This window comes from Ranitomeya variabilis, chromosome 1, assembly GCF_051348905.1.
Source record: "Ranitomeya variabilis isolate aRanVar5 chromosome 1, aRanVar5.hap1, whole genome shotgun sequence".
In the NCBI taxonomy this organism is placed as follows: Eukaryota; Metazoa; Chordata; class Amphibia; order Anura; family Dendrobatidae; genus Ranitomeya; species Ranitomeya variabilis.
The window spans coordinates 807,939,110-807,959,683 of NC_135232.1; the positions used below are offsets into that span (position 1 = coordinate 807,939,110).

Below are 20,574 nucleotides of genomic sequence, written 5' to 3' on the forward strand. Positions count from 1 at the left end.
ATAGGGTCCTAGAACATATTGGCCAGTGCACAGGACCTTACTTGTGCACAAAAAATAATAGTCCTAAAAAATGATATATTAGTGCAGCATTCAGGGATTCAAATCTCTCGCAACTTTATTCACATCTCTATAAAAAAAATAATATTGGCAATCATGACAGCACATGCAAACCGTGATAGCTGTGTTGGCTGACAACAAGGGCTTCTCTAATCTCGAAACCACTGACCACTTGCACATGATGTTATGATTGCCAATATGAAGTTTTTATGAAGATGTGGATGAAGTTACAAGAGATTTTAATCCCCAAGTACTGGACTACTATATATTTTTATATTTGAGCTTAGTCAATTTACAGTGTATGAGGCACACAAAACGTTGATCTAGTTAGGCCCACCAGCAGTAAAAGTATTTATGGAAGAAAGCTGCCAGTGCACACAATAAAGTTATTCCTAAGCCTCATGCACTTAGCGTATAACAAGAAAGTGTCCTTTTGGCATATATATACTAGGCTATTATACAGCAACATACCTTTTTATACTGTATAGCAGTGCTCCCCAACTCCGGTCCTCAAGAGCCTCCAACAGGTCATGTTTTCAGAATTTCCTTAGTATTCCATAGGTGATGGAATTCTTGCCTGTGCAGGTGATGAAATTATCACCTGTGCAACACTAAGGATATCCTGAAAACATGACCTGTTGGTGGCTCTTGAGGACCGGAGATGGGGAACACTGCTGTATAGAGCGCTGCTTGCATGTGATATATTTTTACAATGTACATACAGTTGTCTACGTTGGAGGCTTTCAGTCTAATTCTTGAAAAGAAATTTCAATAATGCCTTTGAGACTTCCTTAATATTTTTTGGCTCTGATCTGCTGGTTTTGGCCTCTAAAAAAACTGGTCAAACAAGTATGACTAACACAAACATTCTCGCAAAACGTGCATGTACACATACTGCACACACATCTGAGAATTACAAGTCTCTATTAAACTGTACATAGTAAGGTACATCATAGGAATATGGATATGTTAGACTAGTTTCACATTTGCGTTTAAAAACGCAGCGTTTAAAACGCAAACGCAGGTGGTGAAAAAAATGCATGTAAACGCGTGCAAACGCTGCATTTTTCCTGCGTTTGCGTTTTTGAAACGCATGCTGAGAAGTGTGTGACAGCTGCCAATCATCAAAATCAACAAGAAAACCCACTATAAATAGAAATAGCTAGGGTTGGGGTTAGGGTTAGGGGTAGGGTTAAGGGTAGGGTTAGGATCCATAGGGTTAGGGGTAGGGGTAAGGTTAGGATCCCTAGGGTTAGGGGTAGGGTTAGGATCCCTAGGGGTAGGGGTAGGGTTAGGGTTAGTATCCCTAGGGTTAGGGGTTGGGTTAGGGGTAGGGTTAGGATCCCTAGAGTTAGGGGTAGGGTTAGGGGTAGGGGTAGAGTCAGGGTTAGGGTTTAGATCCCTTTATCACCTTGATGGTGGGGGGTGGCTTATCAGTGTGTATTCTGGTTTTTTTCTATGGAAACACATGCGTTTAAAAACGCAACCAAACGCATGTGCTTAAAAACCCATGCGTTTACATAGACAGCAATACTTTTTTTGCGGCAAAAAAACGCCTCTAGAAATTACTACATGTTGCATTTCTGCAACAAAACACAAGCATAGAAACGACGCATGCGTCGTCAAACGCGGCAAAATGCATACAAAAAAACCGCATGCGTTTTTAATGTTAAATATAGGAAAAAAAACGCATGCTTTTTTGCGCTAAAACGCAGCGGCAAAAAACGCAAATGTGAAACCAGCCTTATGAAGACATAAAATGGCAACCCCCATTTGTTTTTGTCTGAAATTTTCTAAAGCCCTGCTTGTTTATTATGTGATCACTCATGTGTTTACAAATAAATTGTATTGTATTTTCTAACGTCTTCATTTTATTCATATGGTACAGTAATAATAGCGGTAATGTTACTGAAATTGTGTTTTAACCTTTTCCAATCAAGGAAACAGTTTTCTTTCTGGCAAGAATAAGTGTTAATATCCATTTAGTTGCTGCTGAAAATATGCGTTCAAGACTGATTTCGGGAAACTGTTATACAGTGCCAGGAACACACTGAAGGTCATTAGAGAAATTTAAGGATGCAAAGTTTAAGTTACAGATCTTATGAAAAAGGCAAATTGTACATTTAAATTGTCTCATGGCAAAATAAGGAAAACTGAAAAAAGCCGTAAAGAAAAAAATCAGCGTAGGTTCCTCCTGCTTTGTTGCTATCATGTCATCAAAGGCCTGCATACCCCAATGGGGGAGCAATTGTGGCTACATCTCCCCATATAGGAGACTTGTTCAGCAGGTGTAGCATGGGAGAAACAGGCATGGGCGACCCGCGATCACGTGACACGAGTCGCCGATGGGCAGATTTCCGGCCCGATGGCCTAAAGCGTGCTTTAAATGCCACTGTCAGAGTTTGACAGCGGCATTTAACGGGTTAATAGCAGCGAGTGGATTGCGATTCCACCCACAGCTGTTCCGGGCACATGTCAGCTGTTCAAAACAGCTGACATGTGCCAGGAAAGATGTGGGCTGTGGCAGTGAGAAGCGATGTGCGCATGTTGCAAAGGAGGTTAAAGTCGTTGGTCCCATCGGGGTTTGTGTCTGAATCTCGTTTTTTGGGGATTCAGATAGAAGCCCCAGCAGAGCCATCAATGTGTGGCCAAAACACAATATGATCATACCCTTAGTGAGTCCAAGACACAAATCTTTCCATGATAATTGCTATCTGTATTTTACAGCCACTCTTGAATTTGGGTAACAAATGCTCATGAAAAATACTGAATGAAATATGATAGTGTGAATAAGTCCTAAGTTTGGAAGAAACCTGAGAAGCTATGTTTGAGTAGCTTGTGACTGAAAATAATAAAAACTCATGTATGACACCGATCATATAAATCCTCTCATACATGAGTTTCATGCATTTGTTCTCATGAATGAGAATGAAAGAGATGCAATCTATGGGCCATTATAATGATAGTATTGATCCATGACCACATTACTCTCTCTGCACACTATATACTTACGGTACATATGTGTGAAAGTTCATTAAATGTTAGGTTGTTTATTTTCATTATTTTCATACATTTTATTTGTAGTTTTCATTCTCCATCTTAACTCAAAATGAAATATACTGTATAATGGCAGCATCTTACCAAAGATACAGCATCTTCCTATATGTTTCTCATATATTTCATATGTATTATTTGCTGAAACTGATGAAACTACAAATGATGATATACTTTTCTCCAGAAATATAATTAATCTATTGTCATATTTTTTTTTTAAGTACCATAAGTATACTTACATTGTTAAAAATCATTGGAACATCATTGTATGCTCCAATTATAGTTATAATATATTCTTTTATGGAGTCTGATATTTCTCATAATTTATTTCTTATTTTCAGAAAACACCTATTGTATTGAAGCCTCAAGAAAATGAAAGTCAAAAATTAGAAGAAAGGACACAAGAAATTTACATGAACTGGAAGGAAGCTCAAGAAGTCAAGCAAAAACTGGAAAAGGAAGACTCCGAATGGCAAGAAACCTGTATGATTACATTTTTCTTTCTTTTGCACTGTAGGGAAAATAAAAAAATTATGTATTCAGTACAGTACTCAATATGAATTCTGAAGAAGCTGTGAAAGAGTAATATAGGTCTCAAATGTACTTCAAAGACCTATTTCTATGATGGTAAAAGTGATTCTCCTGTTGCAGTTGCTAAGGTTAAAAAATAACAGATTAAGGGGTTGTCTAATATGTGACAACCCATTATTGATAAGCCTACGGAAGTGAAAAATAAAAAATGTATCTATACCTCCTATACCATTTACAGCACTCGAGTGATGACCCCACAAGGGGAATGCAGTGCTGACTACAGAGTGATGGCACTTGTCCAGGAGGAGGAGATCAGGTTTTTTTCATTTCTTAAACCCTTTAAGAAGGGATTGTCCAGTAGGACACAACCCTTTTAAAATCAAAATCAGAGAAAATCAAAACATTCTTTTGCTAAAGATCAGCTAATAAGTCCATGGTTTTTAAAATGGATTAATTTAGTGTTGAAAATGTATAAGGTTGACCTCGTAGATGTACCAGCACCAGATACAGTGAATAGACTGAGTGCTGATTATGAGGAGGAAAAGTCATTTGCCCATCACCTTTCATTAAAGGGAACCTGTCACCCCCAAAATGGAAGGTGAGCTAAGCCCACCGGCATCAGGGGCTTATTTACAGCATTCTGGAATGCTGTAGATAAGCCCCCGATGTATCCTGAAAGATGAGAAAAGAGGTTATATTATACTCACCCAGGGGCGGTCCTGCTGCGGTCCGGTCCGATGGACGTCGCGGTCTGGGGCCTCCCATATTCTTACGATGACGTCCTCTTCTTGTATTCACGCTGCGGCTCTGGCGCAGACATACTTTGTCTGCCCTGTTGTTGAGGGCAGAGCAAAGTACTGCAGTGCGCAGGCGCCGGGAAAGGACAGAGAGGCCCAGGGCCTGTGCACTGCAGTACTTTGCTCTGCCCTCAACAGGGCAGACAAAGTACGCCTGCGCCAGAGCCGCAGCGTGAAGACAAGAAGAGGACGTCATCCTATGAAGATGGGAGGCACTGGACCAGGCTGGGACCGCCCCTGGGTGAGTATAATCTAACCTCTTTTTCTCATCTCTCAGGATACATCGGGGGCTTATCTGCAGCATTACAGAATGCTGTAGATAAGCCCCTGATGTTGGTGGGCTTAGCTCATCTTCGATTTTGGGTGTGACAGGTTCCCTTTAATAACTTCTATGAGGGCTGCCATGTGACTAAATATGATACTTATTGACCTCTGTGAGGTTAAAGTTACTTGAAAAGTCTTCAGCCTCTTGTACATAAGCTACTCTGCATTTTGGTGGGAGCATGCATGGTGCCATATTTTGCTGTACTGCGCAGCACATTGTAGAATGAAATGTGTACAGCCATTACACCTTACAGTGATCACATTTCCCTTTTGTCAGTTCTGATTGGCCATGTAACTGGAATGCTAGGATTTTAAATAGTTCCTATTGAATTTATGCCAAACAAAGATTAATACAGCAATAGATTGAAAGAAAGATGTTGTGTTGGGAACACTTCTAGAAATTACAGTCATTTCAAGGCTCGGACTGGCACTCTGGGAAACAGGTGAATGCCCAGGCGGGCCCCTTTAGCACAATATAATTGCTTTGCTATGTATAGGCAAAGGCAGCATCTCATGATTCATTTATCAAACTACCCAGGTTATTATTATATAGAAGCATAGGTTCATTTGTGAATGAGGCTAATATTATATTTGCATGTAGAAGAAAAGTGGGCTGTCAAAGTCAATGGAACCCAGGGACGAGGGAACCCTTGGTATAGAAGCCTGGGATTGGTCATAGCAGCTAATTTCCATATATATATGAGCATTATTAACAATCCAAACTGTTCTGGAGGTACATATGACAGTATGGCGAATGACATGCTATAAATTGGTGAATGTGCTTTATGTTATTTCCTGAAATACTTAGAACAATATTTAAATATGTTGTAGTAATGCCAGCATAATAGCTAGAAACCATATGCATGGGTCAGGAGCAGACATAGACTGAAGAGGCCTCCTGTACAATATGTGGTCCCTTTGCTGTCCAGTAGCTCATGAAAGTGCACAATTCCACTAGTTCTGGAGGTGGAAGTGGTCCCCTTACCCCTTGGGCGCCTGCTCTGTTACACAGGTTGCCCAAATGGTAAGTTCATCCCTGGCATATGTGTTGTTAATATTAGCCATGGGTTTGTGCTATGTCGAGAATTCACAAATTCCCCTTATCAGCTAAGCTTTCCTGTATTTTGAACATATAGCATCTAATAATATCAGAAACTAGAAACAAAATCCTAAGATGTCTGGTGTCATAAGTATTCTGTTAATGAGAACATGGTGTGTGAAATGAGGAGGTGTATGTCCTTAGTGCTCAAATCACATTATCTTCCTTGCCAGTCATGGAATGTCTTATGCAGTATTTTACAATTACACAGATAGTTCTTATAATGCGAAACTGTAGTAAATGCCATTGCTGTTTTGTTTCTTTTTAGTGAAAAAGTCAAAGGAAGCTGATGAAAGGCGACGATCTATGGCTAAGCAAGCTCGAGATGATTATAAGAGATTGTCAATGCAGGCCATTGAAAGAGGGGCTGTGGCAGAAAGAGCCAAACATTTTGGTGGAGAGGTAAAACGACCCCCTCTGCCACCGAAGCCAAAATCAACTTCAAAAGTGCATAGCAACTGTGGAATAAATCGGTACACATTTACACATACTATCTCTTCTTGTATTGTTCATGTCTTATGAACACAGATGTTCTTCAGTTGTACGGACTGAAAGCAAACCTGTCAGCAGGATTTTGCTAAGTAAACTACAGGCATAGTCAGGTTGATGCTGTTACACTGATTAAAATGATACCTGGGGTGAAGAAATCCGTCTTGTGGTTCTTGTGTAATCGGTGTTAGAAGTTTTCAGTTACTGTGATGCTCGTACTCCGGGATGGGCCTGTAGGCAGAGTCTTACCTTCCTGTTATAGGCCAGAGAAACCAAGGAAAGACCTGCCTACAGTCCTACCCAGGAGCACAAACATTTTCCTCCTCATAGAGAGAGACAGACTGTTTGCGCTTCGGGGCGGCCTGTGGGTAGGTCTTTCCTTAGAGCAGGAAGTTAAGACTCTGCATAGAGTCCTGCCCCAGAGCACGGGTATATCATTAACTGAAAACATCTAACACTGATTACACAAGAACCACAAGATGGATTTCTTCACCCCAGATATCATTTTAATCAGTATAACAGCTGCAAAATGACAATGTCTGTAGTTTACTTCGCAAAATCCTTCTGACAGGTTCGCTTTAAGGAGAATCTGTTAGCAGGTTTTTGCAACCTACTCTGAGAGCAGTATGATATAGGGGAAGAGATACTGATTCCAGCAATATGTTACTTACTTTACTGGGTGCTGCAGTTTTGATAAAAAAATGTTTTATCTGCTGTAGATCTGCCAGTTCTCTGAATGCTGAGCTCTGTATAACCTCACCCACATCACTGATTGGCAGCTTTCTGTGTACACTGTGTATAGGCAAAAAGCTTCCAATCGGTGGTAGGGAAAGGGTTACCCAAAGCCCATGAATGTGGAGGACCACTTGGTAGCAGGTTAAAAACTACTATAAGCAGACCAGTAAGTGATACATTGCTGGAATCAGGGTCTTTGCCCCTATATTATGCTGTTTTCAGATTATGTAGCAAAAACATGGACAGATTTCCTTTAAGCATCTTCTATAAATAGACACTTAAAGAAAAATAACAATAATTAGATTATTTGCCAATTTTTGTAGCATAGCTAAAGGGACCTACTTTGTTTTTGTTTTTTGTTCACATGTCTGGAATTACATCTCAGTGCTAATCACTGACCTAATCACGACATTAGTTTTTATACCTCCAGAATCTGAAATAGTAGTATATGTTGTCATTGCGTGCTATGGTAAGAAAATAGTGAGGAAATGACAATGGTGTGGTCATCCTGTACAGAGCATTGTGTAAGATGGAAAATAAATCCTTAATTTATGCAGATGAAGCAGACTGTTATTCCCATGTATAGTAATGATGTCTCCATTATTATCATTCAGATCGGACAGGAGACAGGGCATAAAAAGGTTAAACTCCAGCTGCTCTATTGAGAACATCATTAAATGGTTTAAAGAAGAGCAGCTTCCACTGCGGGCTGGATGGAACAGATCTGGAACCGGCATAGCGCCATGGTTTCATGGTAAGTAATGGTAGGGGTATAGTCACAGGTGCCATATTTAAAACAGTTCGAAATTTTTACCAGATTTTACATTATAGCGATTAGGATTATGATGAAACATTCAAGTTCACATACAATGACCTTTGCCACCTAGAACAGTTTGGCATTATATAAAAAAATACATTAAATGAGTTATCCATGTAAAAAAAAAAGACTGGACTTTCATGTCCCTTGTTGGTTTCTGTGGTCTGTAATACTGAGATTTGAGTCAGAGATTTATTTTACTCACTTAGGCCGGCGTCACACTGGCGAGTTTTATGGACGTATGAGCGCAGAAAATACACCTGTAAAATATGCATAACACACGGCCCAATGATTCTCTATGGCCCAGCTCCTATCAGCCGTATTTTACTGATCCGTATTATACGGTCTTCTACGGCCGTACAAAATCGCAGCATGCTGCGTTTGTCACCGTAATGCGCAAAAAAATCGCCAATGAGAGTCTATGGGGGCAAGAAAAATACGGATTACACACGGACCATGCGTGTGACTTGCGAGAAATACGCAGCAGTGTTCTATAGAAAAGCCGGTAATTCAATTGCCGGCTTTTCATTTCTCCTTCACAAACCCGACAGGATATGAGACATGGTTTACATACAGTAAACCATCTCATATCCCCTTTTTTTGCATATTCCACACTACTAATGTTAGTAGTGTGTATGTGCAAAATTTGGGCTCTGTAGCTTGTAAAATAAAGGGTTAAATCGCGGAAAAAATTGGTGTGGGCTTCCGCGCAATTTTCTCCGCCAGAGTGGTAAAGCCAGTGACTGAGGGCAGATATTAATAGCCTAGAGAGGGTCCATGGTTATCGGCCCCCCCTGGCTACAAACATCTGCCCCCAGCCACCCCAGAAAAGGCACATCTGGAAGATGCGCCTATTCAGGCACTTGGCCACTCTCTTCCCATTCCCGTGTCTGGATGTCCTCATGAACTGGAGCCTGGTAAAAGTTCATGACATGCAAGTAGTGATATTATAACTACTATAGATATTTCTCGGGTCAATAAATGCCTTATGCAGGATGTAGCTGGGTAGTGGTTGTAATGTCTGAGGTCCTGTGAGTAAAGCTTGTACTTTTTCCTTAAGAGCTAACGTGCACTTGAGTTTCTGGTGAATTGGCTGGGTCATGGGTCATTGTGAGGTCACCACATTTGGTGTCCTCATGCTCACTGGTAGCTTTCTTAAGAGGATGGTCCAAAATACAAATTAATTTTCATCCTAAATGCATATCTATATTTTTTTTTTACAACTTCCTTTTTGATGATACTTTGTTTCAGAATCCCATTGCATACTGGGATACTCAAAAAAGTCATCATCATGGGGCAGATGCTGTAGTCACTTCCGCAGCCCCTGCCCCCTCCTTGAAATGACGTGTCATTGATGACCTTCTCTTCAGGGGTTTTAGCTAGTCCCTGATCTGTCACTGAGCTTTGTGCACAATGACAGTGCACTCGCTTGATGGCTCAGAGCAGTAGTAATGAACTGGCAACAGAGCACACTATCGGTGCACGTTGTAAGAATTCCTGGTATGCAGTAATTAGCGTTGTCCCACAGTGATGTCACTTGCGGAGGGCGATGATGGTCTCTGCACACCAGGTATTTGTCTTCCACATGCGCTGACAATGACGGAATAATATGAATACTGATTATTATTAAAAATCATTGTGATAACACTAACAATGATCGTATAGTGTGAGGTGTCAGTATGTACACAGATATTCACAAGTGATGTCTCCAATTGAAATTGTCACGCTGTAGTACTGAGGGTTAATGCAGAGTAACACAAACTCCACTAGATGGCAACAGAGTGGAGAGTGAGCTGAATATCCTGCTATGAAGCAGACCCACAGAAATACAGCAGGGCTACCACTAGGTGGCAGCAGAGTAGTCAGGGAGCCGAATCAATACCTGAAGATAACGCAGTATCAAAGGGAAAACCAAGGAGCAGTCAGACGGAGGCAAAAGGTCAGTACCGGTCAGTAGCAGAGATACCAGAATCAGGTCAGAGCCAAGCTAACGTCAATACTGGGGAATCCAAACACACAGGGGATAAAGGAGCAGGGACTGGTAGGTGTCAAGTCAACAGACACAGGTCGGGTAAGGTAAACGCAGCAGGACACATCAGGAACTCACCAGAGCCAGCTAGCATGCCGAAGGTAAGCAATATAACTGGAACTGCACACAGGTTGCAGCACCAAGATACCATACCGGACACTGGAACGAGTCAGGAAATGTTAACCCCGACATGATCAGCCGGGAATGGAAAGACAAAACCAAGACCCGGCCTGTGTCATGACAGAAATAATTAAATTTCTCTTTTCTTCTTCACCCAGCACTGACCGCTATAGCTTTTTCCATCCACGACTTGTCTCTGCAAAATGTAACACAGACACATATGACTGATCACTTAAGACTCCCATATACATTGGACAAATGTCGGCTGAACCACCCATATCGACAGGTTTGGCGACGCTGATCGACTGATGAGTGGGAGAGATGTTGATCACGCATTTCCAATTTTGGACTGCCGATTGCATCGTTCTCCCTGAGGTAAGCTGCCAGCATGCGCTGTAAAATTATTGCATATGTATTGCTTTATGCCTATACTATTGCAGGGTAAAAAAAAATTAAGTTCAATAAAAATGGCAGCAGCACCTGCGCAGTAGCATCTATCACATTCCAATAAATGTTACTGTGCAAGCGCCAACACTATTTTATTGGGAAAAAAAATTGGCTCCAGTAAAGTGGTGCCGATACTTGTGCAGTAGCTTTTATTGGAACGCAATAGATGCTACTGCGCATGCACCGCCGCCGGCGCTATTTTGATGTAGTTACTTTTTTTTTTACCCACATTAGCAAATAAGCACATAACCCAATTAGCACATAAAGCAATATATATGTGATACATGCTACAGCACGGGCGCCGGCACCATTTGATTAAGTTAAAAAAAAAATTCTAACCCCAGAATAGTATATGCAGTATGTAAAATAGTATTAGGGTTGATGTCAGCTTTGTATTACTTAGTTTGTAATGGAGAGGTGTCTATCAGATGCCCCCTGTCATGGTTCTCAATGGCAAGAGACAGTAGTAAAGCATACAAAAGGACTAGCTCTTGGAAGATGGGAACTCGAGCTGACTGTGAGCTAAACCTACCGCACAACTAACAGTGGCCGGGTAGCGTGCCTACGTTTTATCCCTAGACGCCCAGCGCCAGCCGGAGGACTGACTGACCCTAGCAGAGGAAAATACAGACCTGGCTTACCTCTAGAGAAATTTTCCCCAAAAGGCAGACAGTAGCCCCCACATATATTGTCGGTGATTTTAGAGGAAATTGACATACGAAGTATGAAGATAGGTTTAGCAAATTGAGGTCCGCTTACTAGATAGTAGGAAGACAGAAAAGGGAACTTCACAGTCAGCTGAAAACCCTTTCAAAACACCATCCTGAAATTACTTTAAGACTCTAATATCAACTCATGACACCAGAGTGGCAATTTCAGCTCACAAGAGCTTCCAGCCTCAGAAATATTCAAACACAGAGAACTGGAACAAAAATGCAAAACAATCTTAGGACTACAAGTCCAACTTAGCTGATAGTAGTCTAGGAGCAGGAACATGCAACAGAAAGGCTTCTGGTAACATTGCTGGCCGGCATAGAAATGACTGAGGAGCAAGGCTAAATAGAAACTCCCACATCCTGATGGAAACAGGTGAACAGAGGAGATGAAGCACACAAGTTCAGTACCACCAGTAACCACCGGGGGAGCCCAGAAACCAAATTCACAACAGTACCCCCCCCTCAAGGAGGGGGCACCGAACCCTCACCAGAACCACCAGGGCGATCAGGATGAGCCCTATGAAAGGCATGGACCAAATCGGAGGCATGAACATCAGAGGCTGTCACCCAAGAATTATCCTCCTGACCGTAGCCCTTCCACTTGACCAAATACTGAAGTCTCCGTCTGGAAACACGGGAGTCCAAGATCTTCTCGACAACGTACTCCAACTCACCCTCAACCAACACCGGAGCAGGAGGCTCAACGGAAGGCACAACCGGTACCTCATACCTGCGCAACAATGACCGATGGAAGACATTATGAATAGAAAAAGATGCAGGGAGGTCCAAACGAAAGGACACAGGGTTAAGAATCTCCAATATCTTGTACGGGCCGATGAACCGAGGCTTAAACTTAGGAGAAGAAACCTTCATAGGGACAAAACGAGAAGACAACCACACCAAGTCCCCAACACAAAGACGAGGACCAGCACGACGACGGCGGTTGGCAAACTGCTGAGTCTTCTCCTGGGACAACTTCAAATTGTCCACCACATGCCCCCAAATCTGATGCAATCTCTCCACCACAGCATCCACTCCAGGACAATCGGAAGACTCCACCTGACCGGAAGAGAAACGAGGATGAAACCCCGAATTACAGAAGAAAGGAGAAACCAAGGTGGCAGAACTAGCCCGGTTATTAAGGGCAAACTCCGCCAAGGGCAAAAAGGCAACCCAATCATCCTGATCCGCAGACACAAAACACCTCAAATAAGTCTCCAAGGTCTGATTAGTTCGCTCGGTCTGGCCGTTAGTCTGAGGATGGAAAGCAGACGAAAAAGACAAATCAATGCCCATCCTAGCACAGAACGCTCGCCAAAATCTAGACACGAATTGGGTTCCCCTGTCAGAAACGATATTCTCCGGAATACCATGCAAGCGAACCACATTTTGAAAAAACAGAGGAACCAGCTCGGATGAGGAAGGCAATTTAGGCAAGGGGACCAAATGGACCATCTTAGAGAAACGGTCACACACCACCCAGATGACAGACATCTTCTGAGAAACAGGGAGATCAGAAATAAAATCCATGGAGATGTGAGTCCAAGGCCTCTTCGGAATAGGCAAAGATAACAACAATCCACTAGCCCGAGAACAACAAGGCTTGGCCCGAGCACAAACATCACAAGACTGCACAAAACCTCGCACATCTCGCGACAGGGAAGGCCACCAGAAGGACCTAGCCACCAAATCCCTGGTACCAAAGATTCCAGGATGACCAGCTAACGCAGAAGAATGGACCTCCGAGATGACTCTACTGGTCCAATCATCCGGAACAAACAGTCTACCAGGCGGGCAACGATCAGGTCTATCCGCCTGAAACTCCTGCAAGACCCGTCGCAAGTCTGGGGAAACAGCAGATAATATCACTCCATCCTTAAGGATACCTATAGGTTCAGAATTACCAGGGGAATCAGGCTCAAAACTCCTAGAAAGGGCATCCGCCTTCACATTTTTAGAACCCGGTAGGTAAGAAACCACAAAATTAAACCGAGAGAAAAATAACGACCAGCGCGCCTGTCTAGGATTCAGGCGCCTGGCAGACTCAAGATAAATCAAATTCTTGTGGTCGGTCAATACCACCACCTGATGTCTAGCCCCCTCAAGCCAATGACGCCACTCCTCAAAAGCCCACTTCATAGCCAAGAGCTCCCGATTACCAATATCATAATTTCGCTCAGCGGGCGAAAATTTACGAGAAAAGAACGCGCAAGGTCTCATCACGGAGCAGTCGGAACTTTTCTGCGACAAAACCGCCCCAGCTCCGATTTCTGAAGCGTCGACCTCAACCTGAAAAGGAAGAGTAACATCAGGCTGACGCAATACAGGGGCGGAAGAAAAGCGGCGCTTAAGCTCCCGAAAGGCCTCCACAGCAGCAGGGGACCAATCAGCAACATCAGCACCCTTCTTAGTCAAATCAGTCAACGGCTTAGCAACATCAGAAAAACCAGTTATAAATCGACGATAAAAATTAGCAAAGCCCAAAAACTTCTGAAGGCTCTTAAGAGAAGAGGGTTGCGTCCAATCACAAATAGCCTGAACCTTGACAGGGTCCATCTCAATGGAAGAGGGGGAAAAAATGTACCCCAAAAACGAAATCTTTTGAACCCCAAGAACACACTTAGAACCCTTTACACACAAGGAATTAGAGCGCAAAACCTGAAAAACCCTCCTGACCTGTTGGACATGAGAGTCCCAGTCATCCGAAAAAATCAAAATATCATCCAGATACACAATCATAAATTTATCCAAATATTCACGGAAAATGTCATGCATAAAAGACTGAAAGACTGAAGGGGCATTTGAAAGACCAAAAGGCATTACTAAATACTCAAAATGGCCCTCAGGCGTATTAAATGCGGTTTTCCACTCATCCCCCTGCTTAATTCGCACTAAATTATACGCCCCACGAAGATCAATCTTAGAGAACCACTTGGCCCCTTTTATTCGAGCAAACAAATCAGTAAGCAGTGGCAAAGGATACTGATATTTAACCGTGATTTTATTCAAAAGCCGATAATCAATACACGGCCTCAAAGAGCCATCTTTTTTAGATACAAAGAAAAAACCGGCTCCTAAGGGAGATGACGAAGGACGAATATGTCCCTTTTCCAAGGACTCCTTAATATATTCCCGCATAGCAGCATGTTCAGGCACAGATAGATTAAATAAACGACCCTTTGGAAACTTACTGCCCGGAATCAGATCTATAGTACAATCGCAATCTCTGTGCGGAGGTAGTGAACCAAGTTTAGGCTCCTCAAAAACGTCACGATAATCAGATAAAAATTCCGGAATCTCAGAGGGAATAGATGACGAAATGGAAACCAAAGGTACGTCCCCATGAGTCCCCTGACATCCCCAGCTTAACACAGACATTGCTTTCCAGTCGAGGACTGGGTTATGAGATTGCAGCCATGGCAATCCAAGCACCAACACATCATGTAGATTATACAACACAAGGAAGCGAATAATCTCCTGGTGATCCGGATTAATACGCATAGTAACTTGTGTCCAGTATTGTGGTTTATTACTAGCCAATGGCGTGGAGTCAATACCCTTCAGAGGTATAGGAACTTCCAGAGGCTCTAAATTAAACCCACAGCATTTGGCAAAGGACCAATCCATAAGACTCAAAGCGGCGCCAGAGTCGACATAGGCGTCCGCGGTAATAGACGATAAAGAGCAAATCAGGATCACAGATAGAATAAACTTAGACTGTAAAGTGCCAATTGAAACAGACTTATCAACCTTCTTAGTACGTTTAGAGCATGCTGATATAACATGAGTTGAATCACCACAATAGAAGCATAACCCATTTTTTCGCCTAAAATTCTGTCGTTCGCTTCTGGACAGAATTCTATCACATTGCATAATCTCTGGCGCCTTCTCAGTAGACACCGCCAAATGGTGCACAGGTTTGCGCTCCCGCAAACGCCGATCAATCTGAATAGCCATTGTCATGGACTCATTCAGACCTGTAGGCACAGGGAACCCCACCATAACATCTTTAATGGCATCAGAGAGACCCTCTCTGAAATTCGCCGCCAGGGCGCACTCATTCCACTGAGTAAGCACAGACCACTTACGAAATTTTTGGCAGTATATTTCAGCCTCATCTTGCCCTTGAGACAGGGCCATCAAGGCTTTTTCAGCCTGAATCTCTAAATGAGGTTCCTCATAAAGCAACCCCAAAGCCAGGAAAAACGCATCCACATTGAGCAATGCAGGATCCCCTGGTGCCAAAGCAAATGCCCAATCCTGAGGGTCGCCCCGGAGCAAGGAAATTACAATCCTGACCTGCTGTGCAGGATCTCCAGCGGAGCGAGATCTCAGAGACAAAAATAATTTACAATTATGTTTGAAATTCTGGAAGCGAGATCTATCCCCGGAGAAAAATTCAGGTAAAGGAATTCTAGGTTCAGATATAGGAGCATGAATTACAAAATCCTGTAAACTTTGAACCTTCATAGCGAGATTATCCAAACCTGTAGCTAAACTCTGAGGATCCATTTTAATCAGGTGAAATCAGAACCATTCAAGGATTAGAAGGAGAGAGAGACGAAGGCTGCAGTAAGCAGAGATGCAAGTGAATCAACTAATGAGCAAACTCAGAAAAAAAAAAAAAAAAAAAATTCTCTGCAGACTTCTTTTCTCTCCTTTCTTCTGCCAATTATTTTAACCCTTGGCCGGCCAAACTGTCATGGTTCTCAATGGCAAGAGACCGTAGTAAAGCATACAAAAGGACTAGCTCTTGGAAGATGGGAACTCGAGCTGACTGTGAGCTAAACCTACCGCACAACTAACAGTGGCCGGGTAGCGTGCCTACGTTTTATCCCTAGACGCCCAGCGCCAGCCGGAGGACTGACTGACCCTAGCAGAGGAAAATACAGACCTGGCTTACCTCTAGAGAAATTTTCCCCAAAAGGCAGACAGTAGCCCCCACATATATTGTCGGTGATTTTAGAGGAAATTGACATACGAAGTATGAAGATAGGTTTAGCAAATTGAGGTCCGCTTACTAGATAGTAGGAAGACAGAAAAGGGAACTTCACAGTCAGCTGAAAACCCTTTCAAAACACCATCCTGAAATTACTTTAAGACTCTAATATCAACTCATGACACCAGAGTGGCAATTTCAGCTCACAAGAGCTTCCAGCCTCAGAAATATTCAAACACAGAGAACTGGAACAAAAATGCAAAACAATCTTAGGACTACAAGTCCAACTTAGCTGATAGTAGTCTAGGAGCAGGAACATGCAACAGAAAGGCTTCTGGTAACATTGCTGGCCGGCATAGAAATGACTGAGGAGCAAGGCTAAATAGAAACTCCCACATCCTGATGGAAACAGGTGAACAGAGGAGATGAAGCACACAAGTTCAGTACCACCAGTAACCACCGGGGGAGCCCAGAAACCAAATTCACAACAGCCCCCATTACTAACCCCATAAGTTTAAGATAAAAACACAAACACCGAGTACTAATCCCTGAGCTTGATGTCAGCTGACATTACAAAGCTGACATCAACCCCAATATTATTACCTCACTTGCCACCGTACCAGGGCAAGTGGGAAGAGCCAGGCAAAGCACCAGAATTGGTGCATCTAATGAATACGCCTTTTCTGGGGCAGCTGTAGTCTACTATTTTTAGGATGGGGAGGGCGAATATCCATAGTCCTTTCCCAGTCTGAGAATACCAACCCCCAGCTGCCTGCTTTAGCTTAGCTGGTTATCAAAAATGGGGGGACCCAATGTAGTTTTTTTTATTATTTATTTATATAATAATTATTTATATAATTAAAAAAAAAAAACAGCACGGGGACCCCTCTATTTTTGTTAATTAGCCAAGATAAAGCTGATAGCTGAGGGATTCAGCCTGCAGCTGTCTGCCTTAGCTTGGCTGGTTATCAAAAATGGGGGGGGGGCAGTTATTTATTTAAATACACTGGAGCTGCAACAAGGTGCAGGGTGTTGCACTGTGCTCTGCGAAACCCAGCTGCAGAGAACTGAGGTGACCTTAGTAAGATTATCTCACTTCACAGAGCCCGACTCTCATGAGAGCAGGGCCACTGTGAACTGGTATAACCTTAGTGTAAGGTCACCTGAGTTCATAGCAGCTGGTTCTCATGCTGCACAGCGCCAGTGCCAGACTGAAGAATGACCACGAGAGGGGACTAATATGATCAGTGAAAAGTAAAAAAAAAAAAAAGTAAAAACATATGAAAAAATCAGAAAGACAAACATTCAAATCACCCCTTTAAAAATAAAGATAATAAAAAAATTTAAAACACATATATGTGGTTTTGCTGTGTTCATAAAAGTCCAATCTATTAAAAAATCTAAAATAATTAATCCAATTGGTAAACACTGCAAATTTAAAAAAAATTCAAGAACCCCAAAATTACATGTTTTTGGTTGCTGCGATACTACAAAAAATGCTGTAGCAAGCGAACAAAATGTCTGTACCTGAATGGTATCAATAAAAACGTTGTCTTGTTCTGCAAAAAAAAAAACATCACACATCAACTGAAAAATGATAATGTTACAGGTCTCAGAAAATGGCGACACAGTTCCCAAATTTTTTTTTCCCAACTTATGATTTTGTTTTCAGCAATAAAATAATATTATTATTTGGTATCACTATAATTGTGCTGATGAGGAAAATTATTTTGTGAGGTACATTTTTTTTTACCAAAAATGTACACTGTAGAAGCAATTCCCAAAAAAACAATGTCAGAATTGCATTTTTTTTCACAATTTTTAACACTTGGTATTTTTTTCTGCTTTCCAGTACACTATGAGGTAAAATGAATGGTGTCATTCAAAAGTACAACTCAGCCCCCAAAAAAACAAGCTCTCATATGTTTATGTAGTCAGAAAAATAAAAAAAAATTATGTCTCTGGGAAAAAGAGGAGGAAAAACAGAAATACAAAAATGGAAGCGTTGTGAAGTGGTTAATAAAAGAAAACCCTTCATACTCGGGGGAGCAGCGGGAATGAAGAGCAAAAATGGAGCCACTCTAGATCTGGTGACAGGTCCTGTTTAAACATACTCTACTGATCACCGTTACTTACATAGCTGTTCCCGTGCAGCACGAGTGAATTGATCGTGTTATCAGCTGCCTCTAGGAAAATGCTCATTTATTCATGGGTGCCCAAAAAATGGAAAAAACATCACAACTTGTTGTTGCTGCTGAATAAAAATAAAATATAAGCAGTTATGTATCGATAGCTGTATATACTGTCTTACAATATGGTGACACCTAGTGGGCATCTAAAGTCACACGGAAATGTGGGTCACATTTAAAACTAAAAATGTTTGACAGTTGTGCCTCTATCATATTATTTCATTTTTACCTTTTTCTATAATCTTATAAACATTAAACTGAATCTATGACCACATACTGCACAAATTACTGATGTGTGAATCATGAACTTACACTATTTACGCTATTGAAAAATCAAGTGCTGTCAGCACGGAAACCAGCAGACTTCTGACTGGTTTATGGGGACCAGCTTAGGAACCTCAGCCTTTTAAATACTTTTTAGGCCCCCTTCAAACGTTCTGGTGATTCCTGTACTGGAAAACAACAGTACTAGTGAGATCCGTGTCCATGTGCCATCCATATGTACGTATGTGAGATCCGTGTATCTGTTTGCTGTCCGTGTCTGTATCCGTGTGTCACATCCGCGTGTCTGTATCCATGTGACCGTGTGCTGTCAGTGTGAGCGGCCCGATGAATTGCAGTGACCTCAGTGAGAGCACTGCTAGTGCTGTGAGAAATTTCTCATGGTGCTAGCGTGACTTCATGAAGGTTACCGCAGTTCATCGGCTGACTCACGCTGAACTGAACGTGGGAACAGCTGGCTGTGACCGGCGGTAACCTCTACGACGTTACTGCTCATTACTGGGCACTGATGCTCAGTTCAGTGTCTCCTGGACTTCAGGCTGAATGGTCGCATCAAGCCACCGTTCAGCTTGAAATCCAGATGAAGCAGATATGGATTATGGTATGGGACATATTGATTATCTTTGGACAGTTGAGGAATATTTTTTTTTATTATTTTTATTTTTACAGTAATAAATGGAAAAATGAGGGTGGGGTGTGTTTATCTCAATTAAAGGACTTTATTCTTGCTGTGTCTTTTTTACAATATGACTATGCTGTTAGTAGTGGGGCGTCTTATAGATGCCTCTCCATTACTAACCCCTGGACTTGATTTCAATTGACAATACAAAGCTGACATCAACCCCAACCCTATTACCCCACTTGCCACTGCCACATGGCAAGTGGGAAGAGCGAGGTTAAGCCACAGATTTAGCGTGTCTTATGGATGTGCCATCTCTGGGGCAGCTGAGGGCTGATGTTGGTAGCCTATCTATTAAGATCAGCCCACATGCTATCTGTTCAGCCTTTGTTGGTTTGAATTTATAGGGGGATTCTACGTCATTTTTTTCTGGGGTCTACTGTCAACTAACCAGTAGTGGCTAAGCAAACAGTTGCGAGCTGTAATTAATAGCATGGGAACCTTTTGGGATATTGTTCCGTTTCCCAGATTAATTACATCAGGTCCCATCCGTGGGTTTCCCTTTGCTGGTTATCAAAATTATCACATTTTTTTTTTACACAGAGGGTGCTGAATACAACTCCCATCATTGTCGCCTGGTTGCGCTGAACTCAGTGAGACCAGGCAACAATGATCAAAGCTGTCTTCAGCATCCGGTGCCAGGAAATGTCTGTGGGTTTATCACACGGACACACTGTCCATGTGAAAAAGTTGCGCACCACCACTGAATACAATGGATGAGCAAATGTACGTATTTGCGATCCTTACCAAACGGACTGCATACCGACATAAAAAGGCAGTGAATGATAAATCCCTTCTTTATATTCAAGAGCACTCCACTCCTAAGTCTTCTGACGTCCTGCTTGCTGAGCATGGGCACTACTGCTTGATTGACAGTTCGAATCAGTGGCATTGTTGTGTCATTTGCTTAAACTGCGCTCTCTCTGATGCTTCTATATAAGGCAGCCTTTCCTCGGCAGCACCGATAATATGTCTCTCTCTGCTCTCTGATGCTTCTATATAAGGCAGCCTTTCCTCGGCAGCACCGATAATATGTCTCCCTCTGCTCTCTGATGCTTCTATATAAGGCAGCCTTTTCTCGGCAGCACCGATAATATGTCTCCCTCTGCTCTCTGATGCTTCTATATAAGACAGCCTTTCCTCGGCAGCACCGATAATATGTCTCTCTCTGCTCTGATAATATGTCTCCCTCTGCTCTCTGATGCTTCTATATAAGACAGCCTTTCCTCGGCAGCACCGATAATATGTCTCTCTCTGCTCTCTGATGCTT

At 42.3% G+C, this 20,574-nt stretch overlaps 1 protein-coding gene across 1 annotated transcript in view; it reads left to right on the plus strand.

The window, feature by feature from the left end:
- SH2D4A (SH2 domain containing 4A) overlaps nucleotides 1–20,574 on the plus strand; it is a 94,496-nt gene that overhangs the window by 59,434 nt on the left and 14,488 nt on the right. Inside the window, exons 6-8 of the mRNA XM_077274216.1 lie at nucleotides 3,453–3,594; nucleotides 6,131–6,335; nucleotides 7,701–7,840. Of these exons, the coding sequence (XP_077130331.1) occupies nucleotides 3,453–3,594; nucleotides 6,131–6,335; nucleotides 7,701–7,840 (487 nt within the window). The remainder of the gene's footprint in view (nucleotides 1–3,452; nucleotides 3,595–6,130; nucleotides 6,336–7,700; nucleotides 7,841–20,574) is intronic.